The 26,306-nt window shown below is 40.7% G+C and overlaps 2 protein-coding genes across 3 annotated transcripts; both read left to right on the top strand.

The window, feature by feature from the left end:
* The first annotated feature begins 446 nt into the window (after positions 1 to 446).
* GNPDA2 (glucosamine-6-phosphate deaminase 2) lies at positions 447 to 25,725 on the top strand. Of its 2 annotated transcripts, none has more exons than XM_025435879.3 (7): positions 447 to 604; positions 4,335 to 4,496; positions 7,817 to 7,918; positions 8,974 to 9,156; positions 14,497 to 14,681; positions 18,619 to 18,793; positions 24,410 to 25,725. In XM_025435879.3, the coding sequence occupies exons 2-7, from the start codon at positions 4,373 to 4,375 to the stop codon at positions 24,469 to 24,471; spliced, it is 831 nt and encodes a 276-aa protein (XP_025291664.1). In that variant the 5' UTR covers positions 447 to 604; positions 4,335 to 4,372; the 3' UTR covers positions 24,472 to 25,725. The 2 variants fall into 2 exon arrangements, with proteins under 2 accessions (XP_025291664.1, XP_025291665.1); XM_025435880.3 differs by lacking the exon at positions 24,410 to 25,725 and adding an exon at positions 21,188 to 24,298.
* On the top strand, positions 805 to 4,308 carry LOC125752352 (uncharacterized). Its single transcript, XM_049092925.1, has 2 exons — positions 805 to 1,861; positions 3,946 to 4,308. Exons 1-2 carry the CDS (start codon positions 1,348 to 1,350, stop codon positions 4,056 to 4,058), a joined length of 627 nt encoding a protein of 208 aa, XP_048948882.1. The 5' UTR covers positions 805 to 1,347; the 3' UTR covers positions 4,059 to 4,308.
* Positions 25,726 to 26,306: the final 581 nt, after the last annotated feature.

Below are 26,306 nucleotides of genomic sequence, written 5' to 3'. Positions count from 1 at the left end.
TCTTATCATTAGAAATAGAGACTTTCAGGTTGAGAAAACTGTAGAAATCAGCCTGCTGCATTCCTGCTAACGTCCCTCTGCCCAAGCCCCCGCAGTAAGCTCCCAAGGGCCGTCCGCCTTGTAATCCGGTGCCGACACCCTCCTTGTGTGCAGCTGCTTCGGGCCCCGCATCTCCGGGATGCCCTGCACCCTGCGCCCCGCCCCGGACCCCCCGGAGTCAGACCCTGAGCTGCGCGCGCCGCGGGGACCCCGACACGGACCAGCGGCCCCAGGTGATGCTTCCGCAGGTGCGCGGCCCCGCCCGGTGCCCGGCTCCGCCCCGCCCTCGCGTCGCACGCCCCGCCCCGCCCCGCCCCGCCCCGCGCCGGCCCCCGGCAGCCTCTGAGGGCTGGTCCTCGCCGCGGCCGCGAGCTGGAGCCGGTCCTCGGGCTGGGCCCGCGCATGCGCACCAGCCGCGGGCTGCGCCGCCTGCCCCGCGCGCCTCGGGCGGGAGCACATCCGGGTCTTCGGGCCTGGACGCCGTTCGCCGGCCGGGGTCGCTCGGGGTCGCCCGGCGCTGCAGGCCTCCGCGGTTCCCACGCGGGAAGTGCCGGGGGGTCGGCAGGTGAGGCCCGGGTCGGGGCCCGGCGGGGGGCGCGGGGGGCGCGGGGCGGGCCTGCGGGGGGGCTCGCTGCGGCGCTGTCGGGGATCGGCCGCCGCCGCCCTGGATGCGGGCCTTCCAGCGGCGGGGTGGGGGGGGAAGGGGGTCGCTGCAGCCACCCAGACACCGCCAGGTCGGGGGCAGGGGGAGGAAAGGAAGCTCAGAGCTGCAGTTCTGCAAGTCGGGGTGCCCGCGTGGATCCCCTCGGCCGGGCGTGCAGCCCGAGTCGTGTGCAAGTTGGGGTGCCGTGTGCAAATTGGGGTGCCGTGTGCAAGTCGGGGTGCCCGCGTGGATCCCCCTGGGCCGAGCGTGCAGCCTGAGTCGTGTGCAAGTTGGGGTGCCGTGTGCAAGTTGGGGTGCCCGGGTGGATCCCCGAGTCGTGTGCACGTCGGGGTGCCCGCGTGGATTCCCCGAGTCGTGTGCAAGTCGGGGTGCCCGTGTGGATCCCCGAGTCGTGTGCACGTTGGGGTTCCCTGTGGATCCCTCTGAATCGTGTGCAAGTCGGGGTGCCCGTGTGGATCCCCGAGTCGTGTGCAAGTCGGGGTGCCCTGTGGATCCCTCTGAATCGTGTGCAAGTCGGGGTGCCCGTGTGGATCCCCGAGTCGTGTGCAAGTCGGGGTTCCCTCTGAATCGTGTGCAAGTCGGGGTGCCCGTGTGGATCCCCGAGTCGTGTGCAAGTCGGGGTGCCCTGTGGATCCCTCTGAGTCATGTGCAAGTCGGGGTGCCCGTGTGGATCCCCGAGTCGTGTGCAAGTCGGGGTGCCCGTGTGGGTTCCTCTGAGTCGTGTGCAAGTCGGGGTGCCCGTGTGGATCCCCGAGTCGTGTGCAAGTCGGGGTGCCCTGTGGATCCCTCTGAGTCATGTGCAAGTCGGGGTGCCCGTGTGGATCCCCGAGTCGTGTGCAAGTCGGGGTGCCCGTGTGGGTCCCTCTGAGTCGTGTGCAAGTCGGGGTGCCCGTGTGGATCCCCGAGTCGTGTGCAAGTCGGGGTGCCCAGTGGATCCCTCTGAGTCGTGTGCAAGTCGGGGTGCCCGTGTGGATCCCCGAGTCGTGTGCAAGTCGGGGTGCCCGTGTGGATCCCCGAGTCGTGTGCAAGTTGGGGTGCCCTGTGGATCCCCCTGGGCCGAGGGTGCAGCCCGGGTCGTGTGCAAGTTGCCGTCCTGCTCTGAAGTCGTGGGGTCCGGGCGCAGCGGCGGGCGCTGGAGTGAACGCGCGCCGGAGCAGGGTGCCGAGCTGGGTGACCGAGTGGGGCGCGGGGGGCGCGGTCACGGGTGGGTGCCGGCGGGGGGTGACGCCGGGGAACTGCCCGGGCCGCCCGCCCCGGCCTGCGTCTGCGAACACCGGCACACACTGGCAGGGACACGCTTTTGTGATCCGAGTGAACGGGCGCCCGACATTCCGCTTTCCTGGGTGTGGGTGCTGCGCCCCGCACCCGGGTCCGCAGGGGGCTCCCCGCGAGCCTGCCCGCACCTGCGCCAGGTGCCCAGGGCCTTGACCTGAACCCTGCGCACAGGCCCCTCCTAGCGGCGCCCCTATCCTAGTCATTCTTGTGACTGCAGAGCTTGGGTGCCTGGCCCAGGTGCGGCCCTCCCAGGTGTGTTGAGTTGGGAAAGGGACCTAATGTGGCCAGAACGGGAGACACTTGGAAGCCCTGATGTTTGGCCTCCCCACCCGACAGGGTTGGGTGGGGCTTGTTTGTTTGTTTGTTTGTTTTTCTTTGTACCAGTGATCAGGGCGCTGAATATTCTCGTGAGAAGTAAGCACATCTCTCAGGGACATGCCCTGTAGAAGCAGCTGCATCTGTTTTGCTGCCGGTTGTAGCGTTGAAATCCTTGCTGGCATTGGATCATTTAAATGAATTTAAATAGAGGCCAAAGTGCATTGTGTTGCAGTGAATTTGTGACTTGCTATGTAGGTTATTGTCTGGAAATGCCGTTTGTCTCCCGTTACTGCGCCAGACCCTAAGTCGTGATGGTCCTGACTTCTTAGGGTTTGGGCACCTGGGTGGCTCAGCCGGGCGCTTGAGCATCTGCCTTGTGCCCAGGTCATCACCCTGGAGTCTAGGATCAGGCCCCACACCAGGCTCCTTGCTCCGCAGCGGGTCTGCTTCTCCCTCTGCCTCTGCTCCCCCTGCCTGTCACCCCTCACCCCCTAAATCAAATACAATGTTGAAACATATTTTTTTAAAGATTTTATTTATTTATTCATGAGAGACACACAGAGAGAGGCAGAGACACAGGCAGAGGGAGAAGCAGGCTCCATGCAGGGAGCCCTATTTGGGACTTGATCCCAGGACCTCGGGGTCACGCCCTGGGCGGAAGGCAGGCGCTGAACCGCTGAGCCACCTGGGTTGCCCATGTTGAAACATTTTTAAAAAATAATAAAATAATTTCTTATTGTTATGCCTGAATTCTAAATCATTATGTTCTCAAGGATATCAGTGAGGTTTCATATGTTCCTTGTAAGAAGACCTACAATTCCCATTAATGTCAGGAATTTGACTTATTTTTGCATGTAAAGTGTGGGAACTCAGGACTGCTGAAGCCATTTGTAAAAGGTTGGTGTGGGTGACAGATCCATTTAAATATGAAACTAAGAATTAAAACATGGGAATTAAGACCATAGAACACAATGTAAATGTTATGAATCTTGTCGATATAAAAGTAGTATATTTTACAGAAATCTGAGTTTACGAGACTTTATATCTTTTGTGGTAGTGGGTCAGTCCACATTGTCTGAAATGGAATCATAGTTTTTTAAAAGACTGATTTCTTAATATTAGTGCAATATTATGTCTTAACCTTAGAGTATGCTTTTTAGGAACTAAAACTGCTTTTTATGAATGATTTCTTCTTTTTTTTTTTCCTTCAGAGGCTAGCAGTTTTAGTTCACTTTAAACTCAGGAAGAATAAATATTACGCTTTTTATTAAAAACAGCATGTCTGATATGATCTCATTGTTAAAAATGATTTCTATACATTGTTTTTATATGTGCACATTAGATAGACCTCTGGGATGTTGTATGCCTAAAAACAGTATTTTATTTATTTATTTATCAGTCTTTATTTTTGAGCGTAGAAATTTTGATTTTTTTCTTCCTATTATACCTTTCTGTATAAACTTTTAAGAAGTGCAAGTATCGTTTTTATAAAAACCCTTAACAAAAACCCTTAACAAAGGGGAGGTCTGGTTTTTATAGTACTTATAGAGAGAGTTCTGGATTTCCATGACTAACCCAGAGGTGGGAAGTGATCCTTGCTACCAAACACTTGGATTCAAGATACGAAATCCTGCTTTGTTCGCCTTTAGGTTTATGTTGCTCCACGTACCGTCCCTGTCAAGACCGTGCAGTGTGGTGTCTCACAAAGACTTTAAGGGTGCCTTGGTGTTACTTCTGGCTTTGTCGTTTAGTAACCGCGTGACCTCAAATTATGTGAGTCCTTCTCACCTACAACCGGGTGTTATATTTACTTCCGAAGACTGTTGTAGGCACTTGCATTACCTAGCCCGCTGCCTGGAGCCCGAGGGCTGTTCAAAAGAGGAAGGCCGTGACTGCCACTCTGAGAGTACAGCTTGCATTTGTGCGTGTGCGTGTCTTTGAGAAGTAACGTCCTTCTTGAAGTCATGAGTGTTCAGACACTTAGGTTTGCGTGTCTGTCCGTTACCTAACGCGCTCTGCAATGGAATCTTCTTCTCAGGTTTGAACCTCTTGTCCTGGAAGCCGTGCGTCCCCACAATGAGGCTTGTAATTCTTGACAACTATGACTTGGCCAGTGAGTGGGCGGCCAAATACATCTGTAACCGCATCATTCAGTTCAAACCTGGACAGGACAGGTATTTCACGTTGGGATTGCCAACAGGTAATACACCATTTTGTTTCCATTCTAGACACGTAAAGTCATGGGATGAGAGTTTCCCCTTTTTTCTTGCCACATCACTGATTGAGCATGTCCGTATATAGAGCCAGAAATGTCTATCTAGTGTGTACATTTCATTACTGTTTTCTTGTATTAAAATTGCAGATCAAAAATAAATAAATAAATAAAATAAATAAAATAAATAAAAAATAAAATAAAATAAAATTGCAGATCACTTAACCAAATGTACAAGGAAATGTCCTAACTTAAGTTCTGGTCATAATATTTTTGTACCTTTTTCTAGCAGTCTTTTTTTTTTTTTAGGGATGCTACTTTCATTATTCATATAACTAGTTAGTAGATTAGCCTTCCTAATGATCAATAAGAGGTGCCTGACGTAGGTACTCTTGCCTTTTCATTTCACCTCCCCCGCCTCCTATGTTTTCATGATCTTACTAGCCCTTTACTATTTCTGTATTCATTTTCTTCTTTTAGAAATACTGTGAGTGAAAAATCAAAGACTGGTCTGTCTTCATAACAGAATAAACATAAGTGTGAATTGCATGTTTTAATGTACTTAGTTCCCTGTTAATTTTTTTCTTTAAAGTTAACCAACTGGCGTCCTTGATCTCATGGCACTTAATTTGATATTGTTGACTTGCCCAGGAAAGAGTATTGGACCTGGAATCAGAGCTGCCACTTTCTCGGTGATCGCAAGGCAGTTATTTATTCTACCTCCCTGATCTTTGGTTTCCTTACCTTTAAGAAGGATAAGGATAATGGTAGCTGATAATGTTGTTTGAGGCTCAAATAAGGCAATGTTTGTGCTACTCCTTTGTCTACTGTAAATACTGCATAAATTTAAGGTTCCCATAAGTGTATCTTATTCAAACAGTATTTTTTTTCTTCTGCTCCTACCCTCATATGTGCTAACGGCATAAAAACGACACACTTTTTTTCCACTGGTGTAATTTCCATAAAAGCTATTATTTAGCTCATCAAGTTGTTTGTTTGCTATTTTGCTTTTTGTCTTTTGGTCCAAGGAAGTAGATTTTTAAAAACTGTATGCGCCAGAAAATTGTATACACCAACAATTGTATACTGGCATCCTCAACACCCACATTTTGGAGACATGAGCCCCAGTGGTTGGACATAGTATCTCTGTATCACTTTGCCTGGGTTGCATCCAGGCTATGCTTTGATCATGCTCTTAAATATGATATAGAAATAAATAGTAATGTTAGTTTGGGAGCGGGAAATCTTCCCCCAGTCTGCAGGCAGTCCTAAACATGCTTTTGTGTGTTTAGATCTACAACTTTTGCTTTGTTTTTGGATAGTTTAGCTGCTAATAATATACCTGCCGATGGGGTATCTTGGAAGACCTTTGCTGGTTTTCCACTTTCCTCCTTCCTTGACCATTAACATGTTAACCATGCTCTCTCCTCTTCCTTGGTTTTGAGGGTTGCACATACACTTCTGCAACTGCATGTTGCATGCTATATTGTCCCTCCAACCAGGCACGGTTTCTGGGGAGTATCTGTTCCGTGTTTATTGACATGACCTTAACAAGCTTCACATGTAAGGGCCTGCATGCGTCCTTCCTCCCAAACTTACTCCCTGATTCCCTTAGTCTGAGGCACAATAGGAAAATTAGACTGCTTGTAGTTCAAACAATAGACCTGAACATGCTGGCTTTACTTACACTCACGTTGCTATAGTTCATATATACTGAAAACTATATGATCCTTGGAACCGAAAGGATCTCTCAGATCCCTGGCTCCTTAATCTTCAATCTTTTTGACCCGATCCTTTCATTCTCAAAATGGGAAAGATAATGCCAATTTCCCGAGGTTGTGACATTTACATGAGCTAATGTGTAGAGATACCAGTGTAGCATCTGGCACCTGGGAAGCATACAGGTGTCATCTCTGCCCGCCGCCCCAATCTTATTTCTGTTCTCAACCACAACCCAACCCTAACTTTTACTATTGGAATCTACCCCTTTTTCAAGACTCAGTTGAAATGTCATCTTCATGAATCCTTCCTCCAACAAACTAGACTATACTCTTTTCTTCTTTGATTTACAACAGTTCTCCAGACTTTTTATAGGTTATTTACAATATTTTCCTTTGTTCCAGTTGTTTTATATTTGCCTATTCCTGTCCTGTGAGGTTTAAGGATAGAAACAGTTTTCATCTTTGTTTTATCTGAATCATACTGAGCACTTGGTAATAGCTATTACAGTAAATGAGTTTTACAAAGCAGATACTAAAATGAGGTTTCTTTAACCAGTGCACCATGTACTATATCTTTCATTATTTTATTTTCTTCAGTGACTTTGATTAAAAAGTAGAAAATGAATGTGGGTTTTGTTTTTTTTCTCATCACCATTGTGACTTCTCCCTTTTTTAAATCATATGTTCTTAAGTTGAAGGAGTCCCATAAATAGTATTCTTCGACATTGAAACAAACACAGATTTGTTTATGTTTCTAGAAAGGAAGAAGGAAAAGCACATTTGTCCATCTTTTGAACAGGTTTTATGTTAGTGGGCTATAGTTCTTTGAGATGGAATTGTTAAATTTGATGTATAAATTATTAATTGCAATTTAAAACGTTATGTTTGCTTTAACTTTAAGAAAATCTCTTAGTCTTCACTTCTCTGAACCAACATTTATTATTTATAGCCACTTGCATTATTCTTTCATCTCAAATGAAAGGCATTTAACTTTATACATTTTAGCAGATATATGCTGAAGATAACAGAAAATAAGAAACAGAATCTCCAGTTAAAATCATAAAGGCTAATGTTCCTCAATCAGTCCTTGCCAATTTCTGAGTCTATTTTGAAAGTAGAGGCGATATTTAAATTTAGCTCTGGTTTCCCTTTTGATTTCATTAAATCATCAACTTGACTTTTCTCTGTTATCACTTATATGATACAAATCCTTCTCTAAATCAGCTTTTTCTCAAAGGTGGGGTGTGCGTGTTTATTTTAATTCAAATGTGCTTTCTAGAAGTTTCTAATCTTAGAATATACAGCATTAATTCCAAATGCTAGACAACTTCTAGAATAATTTTCCAAACTATAATCTATTGACAGATTTCCAGTTTCATTCAACAAATTCTAAGAGTTCAAGGTATCTTGCAAATGTCTGTATAATTTGTAATACATGTGTTTATTGAATATGTATTTAAATTAATAATTGTTTCCCTAGTAAATTAGAAATAGAGAAGATCATTGAGAGTAAAGTAAATAGAAACATTTTTTTAAAAAATAGATTTTTCATGTTATATTAGAAAATGGAATCTCTATCTGTTTTAGGGAGTACACCTTTAGGATGTTATAAAAAACTAATAGAATATCACAAGAATGGAGACCTTTCTTTTAAATATGTGAAGACCTTTAACATGGATGAATATGTAGGTAAGCTATATTATTTGAATATATTATTTGGATATGTTATGTTTTAAATGAATATAGTTTAAGAATTAATATATTGTATTTATGTTTTGAATGTAGTAGGATTATTTTTAGAAGATAATGTACTGCCTTGTGATGAGAGTTGGGAGTTTATATTTAATAAAAATCTGTATTTTTGTGATGCTAGCACAATATAGTGGGAGGAATACGGGACTAGAAAACAGCTCTGTTCATTCTTGGGCTCGGCCAGTTACCAATCATGCAACTTTGAGCCAGTCCCTCAATTCTTATTTTTATTTTTTTCTTAAGGCAAAGTTAAAACTAGTGTGGTGGGGATAAATTGAGTACCACGTATGTAAAACTAATTAATAAAGATTTTTCAAATATAAGTGCATTTATATTTGTGGCTATGAAGCTATTAACATTATTGATTTCTAACTTAACAGGAAAGATCTGTGATGTGAATTAACTCTGTTTTAAACTTGGAACATAGGAATACATTTTTAACGGTAGCCTAAATGATAGCTAAACAATTTTTGTGATTCAGTATACTTTGCATGCATATAGGAAAAATGGAGAAACCTGGACCAACTTTTCAGATGTGTGGCTAATTAATTTATGTTGAGTTTAACACATATATCAGTTCCTTTGGTAAAATTTTTGTGTGTTTTAGAAGTGAAATATGATGATTGAATGCATGTGAACTAGACTTCTGTGTTTGAGTTCCAGTCTTTCTCTGAGAAATGTGACCTTAGGAAAGTTACTTAACTTTTCTGTGCTTTGTTGTTTATCTATAAAATGAGAATGATAAAAGTAATTCTGTAGATGTTGTATAAATTATTTGAATTAATGCATACATGTAAAGTGATTAAAATAACATCTGTCATATGAAGCATATATTCCACATAAAAATGCCTTGAAAAAAAATGCCTTGAAGTTGGATATGGAATTATAAAGGTTATATATTCGTAAATAGCATTTATGGCTTAATCGGGAAAGTAAACTTTGGATTTATTCCTGGAAATACTTAAATTTTTATTGATTAACTTTTTATTTAGGACTTCCCAGAAATCATCCTGAAAGCTACCATTCTTATATGTGGAATAACTTTTTTAAGCATATTGATATAGATCCTAATAATGCTCATATCCTTGATGGGAATGCTACAGATTTACAAGCAGAATGTGATGCTTTTGAAAAGAAAATAAAAGAAGCTGGAGGAATTGACCTTTTTGTTGGAGGTACGTAAAACATTTTGTCATTAATCTTTACCTTTGTTTAATATAGGGAACACCCGTAACTGTCTATATAATATCCATTTATTAAGCTACTGATTCTTATTTTACTTTATTTTCATCAAAAAAAATATTAAGATTACAAGTTAAAATTGTTTAAATTATGTCTTGAGAAGTAAGTTCTAATACCTGCTAAACTTTTATATTAATCTCTTTAGAATTAACAGTTTACCCACCTTACAAAATGACTGATGTTTCTTTTCCTAAATGATAATTCATATATTTTATGATTCCTTTAAAATCCTAACCCATCAAGAATTTCTTTACCAAATTACAAGGTTAAATCTCTAAAAGTTCGCATGAGGAACAGGTGGATTTTAGCATGTCAGTTAAGAATGATAAAGACTTATCATCACCCTGTAGTGAATGTGAACTAAGCTGTATAACTGTCTTCATAAACTCCACATGAATAAATGTTTAATTGGCTAAATTCCACATAAAATTTATGTATATCTGTAGGCACAGGTTCATAATGTACCATTGAAAATAGGAAGTTTATTTCTTTGTAATGACAACATGGTTTTCTGTCTTCATTATGAAGCCTCTGAAACAGCTGCTTAATTGCCCTAAGGATAGTATAGCATCAACTAAACTGAAACCAAACTTTGCTTTTTTGCCAGAAGTTTTAGTATTAAACTAAACGTACTAAAGCTCTAAGTTAAGTTCTCCAGATATATCTTATATTTGATTTAGTAAAAGACTGAAGACTGCTTAAAAGTACATGAGTTAGATGTTCAGGGGAGCTGTTTTGAAGCTACTTGATGGCTGAGGTGGCCCAGTATGGTTGTGGTGGTTGGTTGCCCTTGGGGAAAATTGGGTATTACATACGGTCAGACGTGAATTCACATTCTGTGTTGGTCACTTATCATCTGTATGACCTTGGGAAGTTTCTTTTGAAATCCAGTATAGCTATGTTATTTGTAAAAGAGGATTAATATTGACCATTCCAAAAATAGTGAGCATTAACCATGGTATAATGTATAAAATGCTTTGCACAGTGGCTGGTGTATAATTGGTACTCCATTAAGTGTTACTTCAGTCTTCCCTTTCTGAACTGTAGAATCTGAAATAATTGTTGCTTAGTTCATTGAATTTCCTGGGTTTTTTTTGTTTGTTTGTTTGTTTGTTTTTGTTTTTTTTGTTTGTTTTGTTTTTAACTGAACTATCTCTAATGGTATCCAGTGAGATTGAAATTTTCCCTTTGAGGAAATTTTTTTCTCTACCTCGCACTGCCAGTGTCATTTACTTTATTTTGTAGATAGGATGGTTTTTATCTCAGCAAGAATCTAAGCTAAGATACTTGGCCTCTCAAAATAGAAAGTTACCTGTGTTTTAAATAAAATTCGCTAATAATATTACTTCAGTATTCCTGGAAAACATTTGTATTACAATATTGTCCATATGGTTCAGTTCTGAGATAATTACTATTTGTACTTGCCCATATCAAGGGTATTTGAATCCATGTTTGGGAACATTTAAGGAACGCATTACCCATACATTCTCTAGATTTTCTAAACTCCATAGCAAAATCAAGTAAGATTATTACAATGTATACCTAATTACTGTAACGTAATTGTATCTAATGTATCTGTATTTCAGTTATATTGAGAAATATTTTCACTCATTACCATTATACAAAAAGGCATGGTGGTTATTAGACGTAGCCATTATTAAAAATGCCTTAATGAAAAATATCTTTTTTACTTCTTCATTTGAATGTCTTTTTTTTTTCTTTCCTGTTAATTTATTTGCCTTATATAAGAATCCTTGTGACAAATCCTTTGGGGATTCCATGCCAGAAAATAGAATTTGCAAGGGGGGTTGTTGGGGGGGTACCTAAGAACTCTTGAATTCCATTTTCTCCCTTTGTCTGCTTCCCAGAAAGTATTTACAGCTTAAGGTAATGTTGAAGCCTGACTATCCCTTATCATAGATTTCCCCTAGAACTTTCTTCTTTTCCTATAGCTTTAAGTCACTTTCCATTTCTTTTTAGCTAAAGTTTTTTGGTTTATTTCCTCACGATAGGTCGTCTTAGTTTTCCCTTTGAAACACATGAAGTACAAATTATAATTATTTATGTGTATCACTGACACTTACCACTAGAAAGAACTTTGCTTTGTCTTCTAACCAATTTTTGTCTTAAGGTTCCTGTAGACATCCTTCCCTGACCAAAAATAAATCAATTAAGACAATTTCCTTGCCTCTTCATTAACATCTTCACTGTAGTCATGTCATGCCATTTTATATTCACCGTCCAAAGGACATGATTAGCCTGTGTATCAGGGGAGAGGGGCTAGCTTATTGCATTTTCGCTGAACTTTCTCCTATTTGGGGTCCCCGTTATTGGATGTACACTCATGGAGGAATCTCATTTGATTCTTTTCCTTTGTTGATCTAGGTTTGTTATTGGATTTTTCAAGATGAGGCTTGGTATTTGGGTCTTATCACTTACCCTTCTTTTGTTCCAGGATTTGTTGGTTAATAAAAACACTAAGAACTGAGCCAAATGGGATCAAAATATCAGCCTTATTAAAGGTAAAGTTGGGTTAGAGATTTCAGGTTGGGCTTGAGGCCAAAATGGGGTTTCCTATTCCTCCCCTCTGAGCTGGAAAGAGTAGAAGGAGAAGAGCTCAAGACTATGAATCCGTCCTGTCTTACTCTGGGAAATAGAAGAATTCCCTTTTCTCAGTAGAAAAGAAAAAGGAAATATGTACTGCCAAAAGTTGTCATTCTTCCTGTGATGACAATTGTTAAGAGGAAGGGTAAATGTAACATGCAATCCCTGACCCAACCCCAGCAATAAAATATTCAAGTATGACAGTTTACAAATAAACTCTATAAAGATTTTACTAACTTTACCATTATTTTAAGGTACTGTTTTTAAAAAAATAAAGATAAGACAGCAGGGAAAACTTTAACCCTCTCCAGTAGTTACATGATTAGAATCTTTGGTTTGCAAGTAACTGTAATCTACTTTGGGACCAAAAGTGAATTAACTGGAATGATGCTGGGCTAACTCACAGAATTGTTAGAAGAACTGAAACAGCCAACTCTGTGGAAGAACAAGAACCAAGGAGCCTCAGTCTCCAACGCAGGAACCTACGGATGCTTTCCTGCTGTGCTGCCCTCAGATACCACAGCTGCAGATGCCTGCCTTCTTTTCTGCATCCCTGCTCGAGTTTCAGGATTTCTCTCAGGAAACCTTGAGACAAGTATTTACCACTAGACCACACTCCTCCCGCCTCAGATACAGAGCAGACCAAGGCCCCCTAGTTGTGAGGGAAGCAGAGCGGGGCAGGAGGAGGAGAGGGAAACCATATCGAGCATACCAAAGAACAGTAGCCATTATTCGTTTATTGAGCCACTGGTTATTGAGGGCCTCCTGCGTGGCATGGATTGCTCTAAGAGGTAAGCGTAGAGTAATTAAGAGAAAGTCCTTATTCCAGTGAAATCTGCACTCTGCCCCACAGAACTGTGGGAACACAGGGAAGGCATGCAATCCAGACTCTGAGGTTTTAGAGATGTTTCCTAAGGGGGTGACTGATTAGTCTAGACTTCAAGACTGAATGAGGATTTGGCATGGTTTTTAGATTTCATGATTATTTCAATGAAAGTTTTGTAAAACTTTGTGAAACATTCTGAATGCTTTTAAAATAGTTTTATATCAGGAAGCTCAACCTCTGATGATTATTCACTGGGTGGGCGAGGGACTGCATTGACCTGTGCCGTCATGAACCGCTGCTGATACTTCCAGCCTTACTGTACACTTCTGGTGCACGTCACCAGGTAGAACGGAGGATCTTCCTATTTTTTCTGGAACTTGTACTTTCCTGGTTCCAGGCTTTCTTCTTTATACATACATAGAGAAATAAAATATTTGTACAGATTTATACTTAAGAGGAGAAACAATAGTTTTCTAAATCTAGCAAGAAATGCCCATCTATGATCTAAAGACTATATTTACAAGCGTATAAAAAATAAAAAAAAAAATCCATACATAGTAAGCACAGGCTTTTTATGTCACCACATTAAAAGTTCCTAGAATGGGGTGCTTTGGTAGCTTATAATATGCTCCCCAAGATTTTCATTTCTCTTTTATTCCATCAAAACCAGGTTATTCTTTGTCATAGTTTGTTATGATCTGAGAGAAACTGGTTCAGAGTCAGTAAAAGACACATATCTGTCATTAAAGTAAATATATCAGTGTAACAGGTATTTTGACTCAGAACTTGTGGGTTTACTTTTTCATCGAGGTGGTCAGAGCTCTGGACTAGCTGGTAGGGCATACGTATGTAAGACTTGCTCTATTTATACCATAGAAAGTTTCTTCATTTTATGAAAAGGTTTGCTTCCAATTCCATTCAAATAAGGAATGTCATTTTTTTTTTTTTTTTTTTTTACCTATATTCTTAGAGGCAGTCCTAGAATATCAGAGCTGGTAGTAGGTCTCCTTAAAGCAGTTTTTCCAGGTTGTGGTCGTCACCCATGAGTAGGTCACAAAATCAATATAGTCCTTCACATTCTGCATTTCCCTTTTGTAAGTTTTGCTAATGAAATAGAAAGGCTCCTCGCAGGGGTAGGTATTGTTTCATGCCGTTCTTGTCCTTAATTACGTTGTAGGTGTAGTTGTGTGTACTAGACTGCAGCGTCAGGTAGATCGCTTGCAGTAGGCCACGGCCAAAGGGTCTGAAGAAAACTACTGCCCTATACTGTCCAAGCTACAGGGAGGTCCACTAGGAATTGCACCCTGTAGACTAGGACCAAGTGAGAGAGTGTTGGCCATAAATACTGATGCGTAGGCATCCGAAGATTGGGGTTTGAGTCTTTTGTCTCTGTATTTAACTTAGTAAGCTTAAATTGTTACCTCGAATAGTCCTGTATTCTCCTTGCATGTCAGTCAGAGTTCCCTTTTGAGCTCACGAAAGCTTGAGGTGATGAGGGAAATAGATATTCCCAATAAGACTGTCTCACAAGATTGTTAAGTGTATGTGGTGTTGAGATGCGAAAAGGCTTTATCAACTGTAAAGCACGGTGCTAATATAAGCTAATATGCTAAATTTTACTGCTGTTGCGATCATGCTAGCGTAGTGCTGAGCATATGGAGAACCTTGGAATGCTCGTTGAATTGAAGACAGGAACAAATGTTTTAATGCAGGATTAGACGCCCGGTTATCAAAATAAACAAGGTGAGCCGTGTTTATGACTGTTTGCTCTTAAAAACAAGTTGAACCCTGAGAAATCTTATTTACTTTATGTGTCTATGTGTGTGTATACTTCTTTTAAAAGGAATCGGTCCAGATGGTCATATCGCTTTCAATGAGCCAGGATCCAGTTTAGTATCAAGGACAAGATTAAAGACTCTAGCAATGGACACCATTTTGGCAAATGCTAAATATTTTGATGGAGATTTATCGAAGGTGCCAACCATGGCTCTGACGGTTGGTGTGGGGACAGTGATGGACGCAAGAGAAGTAAGAATTCAGTATTCTTCGATGTCTATAGATTTTGGAGGAATTATGGCACCAAGTAATTTTGGTTACATCCTGTTCACAATGTAAATTGTTGTCTAGCTTTTAATGACCTATGTCAGTCTCACTGCCATGTTTAGAATCCAACCAAATTAAGGCTTTTGGGGCATATGTAAACTAGGAATTGTGCACCACCCCTTTGGGAACACTGCTACCTTTGCCTGTTCCTGCCTCACAATTTGAGTTCCTAAAATCCTACTGATCCGATGGTCTGTTTATAAGTGAAATAGGCTGGTGAAAGGTCTGTTCGAACAAAGATGCCATGCTGGTTAGCACTAAACTCTTTCGGGAGGCTCGGGATAATTTAGTGTAAAGTACATTAAAAGAAAATGTTTTATTAACTTAGAGAGAGAGAAAGAGAGCCCAAGCACGAGCTGGGGAGGAGCAGAGGGAGAGGGAGAAGCAGACCACCCGGTGAGCAGGGAGGGGGGCCTGACAACAGGGCTCGATCCCGGGGCTCTGGGATCATGACCCTTACCGAAAGCCGACTCCCAACCAGCTGAGCCACCCAGCGCCCCAGCACAGTGTACAATACTTCTTGACTGTGAGAGGGTAGCCAGTTTCTAGCAGAAAAAGAACCCATCTAAGTCCGGCTGGATGTGTCCCAAAATGGATGTACCTAAGAAGGCAGGGACTCCGAATAGCAGATCCTACCTAATTTTTAAATTTTTAATTGGGCTTTGATTTCCTTCCCTGAGAATAGCAGAACAAATTGCAGCCAGCTCATGATTCTGTGGTTCAGTTCTACAGAAACTTCCTTCCTGGTAACAAGATGGGGCAGGTTCGGAGGAAAGCAGACCGACAATACGTCTGGGCTGGGACACACAGATACAACTGTCATTCAAAATGTAGTTTTTTTTTCATCTAAAAATCATCCTTATGTGAAGAAAGAGCTTTGAAGGATTGAAATTCCATAGTAATTACATCGAAAAAAAGATTTTAGAGCCTGAAAAACTGAAAGTTCTGCAAATAGATTTGTTACATTTAACAAGATTTAAGTTGTGATAGAACAGGCTAATTGTTAGAATGAACGGTTACTCAGATCTGATTTTTTTTCTTTTGGTCATTTTTTTCCAAAAAGATTTTGCGATGCTACTCACCTTAGAGTATTAGCTCCCGGCGTGACTACAGAGAAAACCATTATGGCAGAACTATTCTAGGACTTCATTGTTCTCCCAGGGGCCTTCGTGCTTTGATTTTTTTTTATAGCGTTGTTTTGACACAGGCATCACCCTCCATGGTCTTCGTTCTTTAACTGCGAGGAGCTTAACGTGTACAGATGTTCATTTGCCAGTGATTTTAACTGTGGCGTGAGCTGTTCTTCAACTTTAGTTTTATTAGGAACAAAGACAATAAAACCTGAAACAACGTGGGGAGATGCTCCTGTTAGGGGGAAGATGCACGTGAGTGGTTCGTGCATCAGGAAGCAGCTTCGTAATTAGGCGGCCCTGCTAGCGACCGGCCCTGAGGCCTTGGGAGTGACGCCTGGGAGTGTCACGGTTCCCCTGGGCTTGGGCATGGTCAGCCCGTAAGGAACCCCTTGGGTGGGCCCGAGGCCTCTGTGCTCCCGGGCCTCCCCCCGCCCCCCGAAACTCCCCTCCTTGACCGCACTCCCCATGGTCAGAGTGACTGTCTTCTGTTCTCTCAGACCACTCTGTTCTTTGCCTTTGTAGCACTTTCCACAGCTCCTGGTTGTTCTTGTAGGTGGACCGGTTTAACCTTACAGTCTACGCTGCCTGCACATAACAGGGGCTTACGAACTGCGGGGCGTAGTGTGAATGGACTATGTTGAGACGTCACGTTGGACACAGTTCTGTCCGCAGTTTGCTCATTTATTTGAACCAGCAAATCCGATTCTTGTCGACCTTTGGCTCTGCCAAAAGCTAAATGTACCTCCAAAGGATTACAGTTTTGTTTTTACTGAGGTATATTTAAAGGTGATATCATATATTTTAAAGGCAATTTTGAAAGAGAAAACAAATTGTTTTCCACTATTGCAACATCTTTAGAATTGCTTTATATAATTAAAATACTTTGGATACTTATTCCTAAGGTGACGTAGGAAAAAACCAATAAAATCTAAAAATCTGCCTTTGATTTTGCTACCTTACTGAAAGTCCCCAAAGTCGGGGGTGACCGCTTCATTTCTGACACGCAGCATCTTTCCAGGCCTGTCCTCCTGGGCCTCTTCATCATCTGCACTACGGACCCCCCCCCACCCCTCCCATCATAAAACTCTTGCCATTACTCCTCTTGCGGAGCTCAGCGTTCCTTCCCAGTCTGCCTCCCAAGCTGTTCTCCCTTCACCAGCCCTTTGAATATGGTTGTTCCCTCGGGTCTCAACCTGGAGGCGCACATGGTCTCAACCTCTGCAGTGCTTCTGGGGATGCCTTTTTTTTTTTTTTAAAGTTTTTTTTTTTTTTTTAATTTTTATTTATTTATGATAGTCACACAGAGAGAGAGAGAAAGAGGCAGAGACATAGGCAGAGGGAGAAGCAGGCTCCATGCACCGGGAGCCGACGTGGGATTCGATCCCAGATCTCCAGGATCGCGCCCTGGGCCAAAGGCAGGCGCCAAACCGCTGCGCCACCCAGGGATCCCCCTTTTTTTTTTTTAATAAGTCAATAGCAGTCACTCTTTGGAGCATTCTTTCAGTAATCTTGTCACCATTCCAAAAAGATAAAGTACTCTCAGTACAGTGGTAATACCACGTATCTTGTGCTCTTCCTGAAGCTGCACACTGTGTATTTCCACCTTCCAGCTGAGATCTAGATACCTAAAGGCGTATCCAAAATTTATGGTGTCCAAAATTTAAATTTCTCTTTCCGCCAAATTTGCCTTTCTTCTGAATATTATCTCCCTTGGTGAATAGCGGCACTCACCATGAAAATTCTCTGAGCTTGATACATGTCATCATCAGTTTCTTCTCTACATCTAATCAGTCACCAAATCCCAGCCATTTAACAAATAACTTAGAGGCAAATAAGGATCCCACCCTGCATCACCACTGCCTGTTAGTCTATTATCAGTTTTTTCAAACATTATTGCAAACCCCTTCTAAATCATAAAAATGGTGAAGATTCATTCTGACACATACATTTATATTTGCAACATGTTCTTTGAATCATAGGCTATTAGGAACTTGGGACCAAGAGCTTGGATTTTCTATAGTTTGTAAGACTTGTGTGCTAAAAAAAAAAAAAAAAAAAAAAAAAAAGACTTGTGTGCTTTTTATTTTTTTATTTTTATTTGTTTATTTTCTATTTTATTTTATTTCTTTTTTGACTTGTGTGCTTTTTAAAGGGCGGTTCTTGCATTTAAGTAGATCCCTAATGCTTCTTTAAATCTAGTTTTTGTTTCAACTTTAGATAACAATCTGTTCAACAAAATAGTCTTAGGCTTCTTTCTTTTACTTTCACTGTACTATCTGTTGTATCGATTGTCTGGATTAGAGCAATTTGGTTTATCATTCCTGGTTATATATTCTTTGTTGACCTGCAGTTCTGCTTTTGCAAAACAGCCTTTTCTTTTTCTTCATTTTCCCGGGTCACTTCTGCACATCAGTATCTCATGTATTTTTTTTTTTTTTGTCTCATGTATTAATAAGTACACACGTTATGGAATATTCAGTAATACTCCATAACAAGATACTATTTTACTTTAAACCAGAGAGAGTTTCAATATATGCTTGCCTTTTACCTTGAAGAACAAAAATAAATACCTTGATCTGTGAAGAAATATGTAGCTATTCATTTTTATTTTACCTTCAGAGGAATATTGGTGCTAATAACATATTTTTTCTTAAAAAAAAATGAAGCTTTTTAGTCATTTGAAACATGTTTTAAGAATTAACTAACATGTAATGGTCATGACTTTTCAGGTAATGATCCTCATAACAGGTGCACACAAGGCATTCGCTCTCTACAAAGCAATAGAAGAAGGAGTAAATCACATGTGGACCGTTTCTGCTTTCCAGCAGCATCCCCGAACTATCTTTGTGTGTGACGAAGATGCTACATTAGAATTAAGAGTTAAAACTGTGAAATACTTTAAAGGTGAGCATTGAAATTGCAGAAGCAGACGGTGAGAATGTCCCATTGTAGAGGATCGGTAAGACCTCATGAGACTATGGAGTGACATCCTGCCCTGCGCCTGTTGAAACCGGCATCTTGCCAACACAGTAGCCAGTTCTTTTTAAGGAATAGAAGCCTCCACCTCAGATAATGGTAGCTTTCAGAATAGTTTCCTATTATTTTCATGAAGAGAAAGTCTTCCGTTTTCAGTAAACAAGATTTTTCTTGAAATCCAAAATTTAATAAAATATTTTACTTTCATACTGTATATTCAAGATTAAATAGCCCAAAAGGAAACGTATATTTGTTCTTTCTGATTTTCTTGTCATGGTTCCCCTGTCCCACCTTCCTCACCAAGTTGGGTTAAAATCTCATCAGCAGATACATTGGGTTGCCCACTATATCATTGAATCTTCACGACTTCACATTATCTCCATATATCAGTTACAAGGGTTTGGTGTCAGCAGTTTGGAGTCTGCAGGTAAGCAGGGGTTTGGCTGACCAGCCTTCTGCACGTAGCTTTTCCTTGTGGCTCTTCGTGCAGTCTAGTTCAGTAATTCTTAAACCTTACCATACCAGGTTGTAAATAAAAAAAAAACCCACATGGTCTTGATGTAATGGGTGATTTAAGAGATTTTTCAAGGAAAATTTGACAATACCATTTGGAACCCATTCCCTGCTTAAGAGTGAATTCCACAGCTTTATAAATAGGTGCTTTATAAAGTACTTGTATTTTATATAGCAGATATGAAAATATTACATAACTGGTCTTTTATATATATTTATATATATATATATATATATATAGGTAATTCACAGGGTGGTATGTATACTGTTGATCTTACATGAATGATTTTGTATTTTTAATTTTTTTACTCTAGTTACTAGCTATTAATTTATATTAGAAAAAAATATACTGAACCAATCAAACCTGTATTCCAGGAATATTATTGTTTTAACAGGGTTAAAGAAGTTACCATATTTTATTGCTTCTAAGACACATCTTTTTTCACATCTATCTTGTCTGAAATTGGAATGTGTTTACATTATCTGTTATCTAGTAGCATTGTTTCTTAATGGTCCATAAAATACTGTGTGTTTTATATAGTTTTCAGTGTCTCATTCATGAAATAATTATATAAATTTAAGTTATAAGTCATTTTAAAGGAAATCTTTAACTCCTGTAAATGTGTGAATGTAGCAAAAATCTTGAAGATGATACACAAATGGTTGAGGTTTGATTAACAGTGAACGAGTTTGATGTATGTAGTTTTATATTTGCACTTAGTTGTGAGCATTTTCCTGTTTCACTATTCTTCAAGAGCATTTTTAATGGCTATATAAGTCAAGTAGATGTATCATAATTTACTTAAACCTTTCCCTTACTGTTAAATGCTTCGATTATGTCCAGTCATATTTTTATCAAAAATATTTTTTTTTCTTACCAAGCCATAAAAGTATCAAATTAAACTGAAATATTGGCAAGTTTTAAATAAGTTAACAGGTAAAAGAGAAATGTCTGTGATGAGTTGTGAATAAGACCCTTCCTATGGAGTTTTACCCATATATTCCCAAGGAGTCTTTCAGGTACATTACAAATACTAGACTCCTTGAACAAACTAATAGAAGGAATCCCCATTATCCACATATTTTATTTTATTTTTTAAAGATTGTATTTATTTACTCTTGAGAGACCCAGAGAGAGAGGCAGAGACCCAGGCAGAGGGAGACGCGGGTGCCCTGTGGGGAGCCCGATGCAGGACTCGATCCCAGGACCCCGGGGCACGCCCTGGGCCCGAGGCAGACGCTCCACCGCTGAGCCTCCCCGGCGCCCCATCCACATAGTTTAATGCCAGACATTCATTTAACTTTCCCATATTCTGGTACCAGCAATCCTCAGGTAAACCCCTGGTGCTCATCAGGATGTCCCTTTGGTTCCTGTCATAACATGTCTGCATTTCAGGGAAGTGACCGCTTCAGCTACACGGTAACAGCCGGTCCGCCGATGACCAGGCTCAGTTCTCCACGGCTTGTTCTTGGGGTGCGCAGGTCTCACCGCCCAGGGAGGCGGATGTTCTCGTAGTCCCATTTCCAGAGGCGTTCACAGGCCCAGTAGGGCCGCAGTCGCCAGGGCCGCAGGCTCCGCGCGGGCGGAGCTGGGGAGGGAGCCCGGGGGAGGGGAGGCCGCCTCTGGCCTCCCGGTGCTCGCTCAGGAGGAGGAAGGGACTCTGGCTAATGGTGGTTGAGCTTGTGTGGGTCGTTCTCACGCCGGGTAATTGCTGCCCGGGAGGCCCTAGGCAAAGGTTAAGGACAGCGTGAGACAGGAGGAGGGCAGGTGATTACATGTGCTTTGTTCTTTTTAATTCATCTGCCCAGATCTAAGTGGTTCTGAACTCTGTTGAGGTGTAGACCCTCCATGAGAGGAGCGCTGCTCTGCGGAGGCCGTTGTGTGTCCACTGTGGAGCTGCATGTATTCTGAAGAGGTTCGGGGTGTCCGCCCCAGTCAGGGTGCCTCCCTTCAGGACGGAGGAAAGTGGAGCAGAGACGCTGTTCTGGGCCACGTGCAGCCCCCACTGACGGCAGGTGCTTCGCTTCAGGGTAGAGTCCTGACTGTTCTAAACCCGCTCGGCGACCGGCGCAGGGTCGTACCCACGGACTTACCTACCACTTCAGGATGCACTGGAGGCCGTGACCCCTGTAGTCCCCCAGGGTCTACTCACGTTCCTACCCTTTCTTCGGTCGTCCCTAAAAAGTGCATGAAAGGGCTCTAATTCTGTAGGTCCTGAACTGCACCTCAAACAGTAGAAGTCATTGGAAGTTCATTTCAGGATATACCTTTTGGAAGCTAGAAGTAAATCACAGGAAAGCAGCCTAATATTTCATGTTTTATTCGGATTTGTTTGATTTTGCTGATTTTATATAAAGCCTGTGTTTCACGTCCTTGAGAATATATTTTCAGGACCTCATCATCATGGTGAACATTTTTTTTTGTTTGTTTATTCCTTTGTAAGCCCTACTCCAGTAGCTTGAGACGGAGACCGAATGAGTTCAGATTGAGCCAAAACCTTAAAAGTGACGTTTAGGATCTATGACATTTAACATCTTCCAGCAACATGACAGGAAGTCTCCACATTTGAGTACTCAGAATTTATTTTTTTTTTTCTGTTAATGATTTAAGTAGCAATGTTTTGCTTCAATCGAATTCTTGTGTAAAAAATGTCAGTTTTACCTTAAGTCAATATAAATTCTTTATGTATCATCCAAAATGTAAGTAATAAAATTTTCAAAATAATTTCTAGTTTGGAAACAGCTTACATGTAAAAGTGACAGCCAATGTGTAAACTTGATAGAGTTGAATTTTTAATTATTCTGATGTTTTGTGTTTTCAAGCTCTAATGTATTATTTCCATGATCAGAGCTGTCAGCAAATGAGAGAGGAATTGTTTCAGGTAGAACGATCCTAATTCTAGAAGACGCAGGTCTTCTAAACCGAGTATCTAACATGACCATTGTGTGTGTCGTCCCCTCTCCTCCTGGGTGTCTCCAGTCCCCATTTTACTGCCCTACATACTGGTTGTTGAAATGGACCAGGCTTTTCAGTTAAATTCTGTTTTAAATAGTATTGGTTCTGTTCAGATGGATCATCTGGTAAATCATTTCCATTAGCAAGTATTTTTTTCTTTGCTATAAAAATTACCCTTAAATGTTTATTTTTGGTAAATATAAATTGTATTTTCCAGTTAGTGTCATTAGCCGAGAAAACAGGCTGAAGTGCCTTCAAGTACATAGTCTAACGTGGTGTCAGTTAAAGAAGTGTAAGAAGTATCTCTGTCTGAAAGTAGTTGACTCAGCATCATAAAAAGTGGACTGATTAAGTGATTTGAGAAACTTTCATGAAAATAAAAGCTTCACAAAGGGACTTAAGTTTTGCTCACTGCATTATTTCAGCATCTAGAAGTTTGCCTGGCACATTAGAGGCATTTGATAAATTGTGGGTAGTTGGACAGGTACGTGGATGAGAGAACAAAGGACTATGAAACCACCTGAGTCCACGCGCTGAATTATATACAGTCACCCTGTGGAGCCCAAAGGCTATTAAATAGTAGTTGAAGAAAACTTTTTGAGTTGAAAGGATGGAAAGCCCTAGAAAACAGATAGTAGCACTCAGGTTGGAAGGAAATAGCACAGGCAACATCACGGATGTAAGGAAGAGCGAACACAGGAGCAACAAAGTTCCTGTTAATAGACTAGAGAACAGTTAAAGTATATTGATAAAGTGGGGTTATGTTGTATTTTTTTAAGTTTATTTTTTTTTTTTTAAGTAATCTCTACACTCAACATGGGGCTTGAATTTACCAACCTTCAGGAGTGGCATGCTCTTCTGAGCCAGCAGGGCGACCCTGGGCTGCATTATACTTTTAAAAAGGGAACGTAGAAGTTAAGGTCAAAAAGGAAGACCAGGGGATCCCTGGGTGGCGCAGCAGTTTAGCGCCTGCCTTTGGCCCAGGGCGAGATCCTGGAGACCCGGGATCGAATCCCACATCGGGCTCCCAGTGCATGGAGCCTGCTTCTCCCTCTGCCTATGTCTCTGCCTCTCTCTCTGTGTGACTATTATAAATAAATAAAAATTAAAAAAAAAAAAAAAAAGGAAGACCAGGAAAAAAAATAAAAGTAAGTAAGTAAATAAATAAATAAATAAATAGGAAAACCAGGGCTCCAATGTTGTGACTCTTCCCTTCTTTTGAGTCATGGACCATTATGAAAACCTGGTGAAGAGATGGTCCTCCGAACAAAACCCACACATGCACTCACACTTGCATACAGAACTTTGTATATTAATGCAGGAAATTCAAAGACTCCTTGAACCATCTCAAGTTCTATTCTATCCTAAGAGTTGAGGCTATATTTGATTTCTGCTTCCAGTTGTCATCACTTTGGGAGTCAGAAATGATCCAGTATTAACTTATTTGCATACTAAGTTTAACTCTTTTGTTATGTTTAAATATGGAGTGTTCAACTTTTTTAATGACACCTTGGTTTTTTTTTGTTTTTGCTTTTTTTGTTGTTGTTGTTGGTTGTTTTTAGCTTCCTTCAGTATAGTTTATTACCACCCCTGTTGTAAATACACGTCATTAGTAGTAAAAAATAATTGCCAGATGAATGGATAGGGTAATACTTTGGAGAACTAAAGCTACCTTAGTTTAACAACAGTTCTGAGACCCTGGGCTGGAGGCTGGAAGAGAAGTGCCAGAGGATCAAACTTAACCAACTCATAGATGTAATTAAAATATATTAACCAAGTCAGTATTCAAATTTATTATTTCGTTGAAGCTTTGAAGGGAAGAACTGCTTCTACTCTTTAGGGATCTCTACTCATTCTAGATCTACAGCTTCATAAATAATTACAAATTGCTATTTGCTAGGTAGTTACAGCTAAACATTATGAAACGTGTATCTGCATTTTTCAATAAAATTTATTTTCTATCAGATGGGAACCAATGTATTTATTGTATCTTATAAACTCTTCTATTTTCTAAGGTAAATGAGGTATAATTCAAAATTAAAAATAAAACTAGAATTGTGTTTTTCTTCTTTAAGGTTTAATGCATGTGCACAATAAACTTGTGGATCCACTATACAGTATGAAAGAAGGAAATTGAAGGAGATTGGAGCAAAACTCTGCTTGAATGAACAGAACACTTTTATAAGTAGTAGATGAATTTTCAGCTATGCAATATGCTAAAACATGGGAATTTTTTGAAGATCGTCATTTTTGAAGTCCAATATCTGTTAAACATTCCATATTTAGAATGTGTCCATTTTATACTAAGATTTAGGAGAAATAGTTGGCTCTCACAAACAGCTGTTTATTATAAAGTACAGAAGCCACAGAGCCACTCTGTAAAACATCACAGAAATGAAATGTTTAAAAGATTTCAAGTCATTTTACATACGAAGAATCTACACATCAAATATCGTTCGTATGAATCCGGTGGCTTTCTCAGAGTTTTATTTTTTAATTACATTAAGACACTCCAAGCCTTTCAGATATCTTAACAAGCATTGCAGACCTTTACTTTTGGAATGTAATCTTTGTATTTTCTGTACATTACACACAAGCTTTTCTGCACGTGGTTGCCTTAGTCATCTTTCTGCAGTAGCATCTGGACATCAAAAGTCCTGCTAGATATTGTTGGAACAGAAAATCTGAAGAGAGGACAGTGCCTAAAAGTACAGTTTACGTCCTTTGGGAAAGTCTGTATAAGTGCATGATTTTTGTGCACCACCTTCTTCTATAGCACTTTTTTACAAATGTGCTTTTATTTTTATTTAATGACTTGGGTTCATGCTTTTAATATAAGTATTTTGGCAATTATGAACTTTATACCTAGCAACACACTTAAATTCTTTTGAAGACAATTTTCTGATTGTTAAACTTCATAAATGATTAGCTTTATTCCTTATGTCTAAAAGGATTACATGAAGTATATATAAAAGGAATTACTGTAAACTTTGCCATTAACAACTTGCATCATTAAATTGCAAATAAGAGTATATTGTTTTCTATCTTTAACTCAAATAAAGCTTATAATAAACAAATGTTACCTAAATTTTATTTCCAGAAGTAAAAACGAATACATGTATCTGATATATTCCAACATTATTAGTAGTATTGATTCTGCATTTACTTTGTTTGTTGCCATCATGCATTTAGGAGATATAAGTTAAAAAGACAATAATTTTACCTATGATTTCTTAGACACTCCTTGGGCAGTAAAAAAATTCTCCCTTCAGCATATTTTGCATCTTACAAGCCCATCCAGAAGGATTACTTTAACTGAAATGTGATTGAAATGTATTTACAATTAAGTTCCTTGACATATTTAAATAACAAATAAAAATTAAAAATGAAACTGTTGGTATAAAATGTTCCTTTAATTCCAAATAATGTAGTTCTAATTGCCTGGTTATAAATGGTCTTTAAATGACTATTAAGTCATATCGTCTTCCAGTCACACAGCTGGTAATAAAGAACTGGCTACCGGGCAATGCCCTATTTATCTTAGGAAGTCACAGTGTGATCCTAAAAATGCTAAACATAACTTTTGGTGCATGATTCACTGTATTTCTGTGCTTTAAATGTGCTAGCTCAAACACAGTTGAGCAGATTTCCCATCACTACCCTTCATGTCAGGGGGCTAGTTGTAGGTCCAAGTGCCCGAGCTCCTCGGCAAACTGATCTCCGGTCACGCTAGTCCCTAGCTCAGAGGCTTCTGGATTTCCACACGGCAATGAAGCCTGGTAGCTAAGAACGGGTATGGTTTGGATTAAAAACAGCGAATCCCAGCTTTGTCAGTAACTGGCACTGGCCACGTGTTAAGTCTGCGCTGCCCGCCCAGGTGACAGATGGTGGTGGTACCTTGACGCCTGGGAGCTCAGGACGGCGGCTGTCACGTGGTATACACCCCAGAAGTGGTGGCTACTCGGGTCCTCG

This window comes from Canis lupus, chromosome 13 (genome assembly GCF_003254725.2).
Source record: "Canis lupus dingo isolate Sandy chromosome 13, ASM325472v2, whole genome shotgun sequence".
NCBI classification, from domain to species: domain Eukaryota; kingdom Metazoa; phylum Chordata; class Mammalia; order Carnivora; family Canidae; genus Canis; species Canis lupus.
The sequence above is the reverse complement of the archived record's forward strand: the minus strand, read 5'-3'. Positions and strand labels throughout refer to the sequence as shown.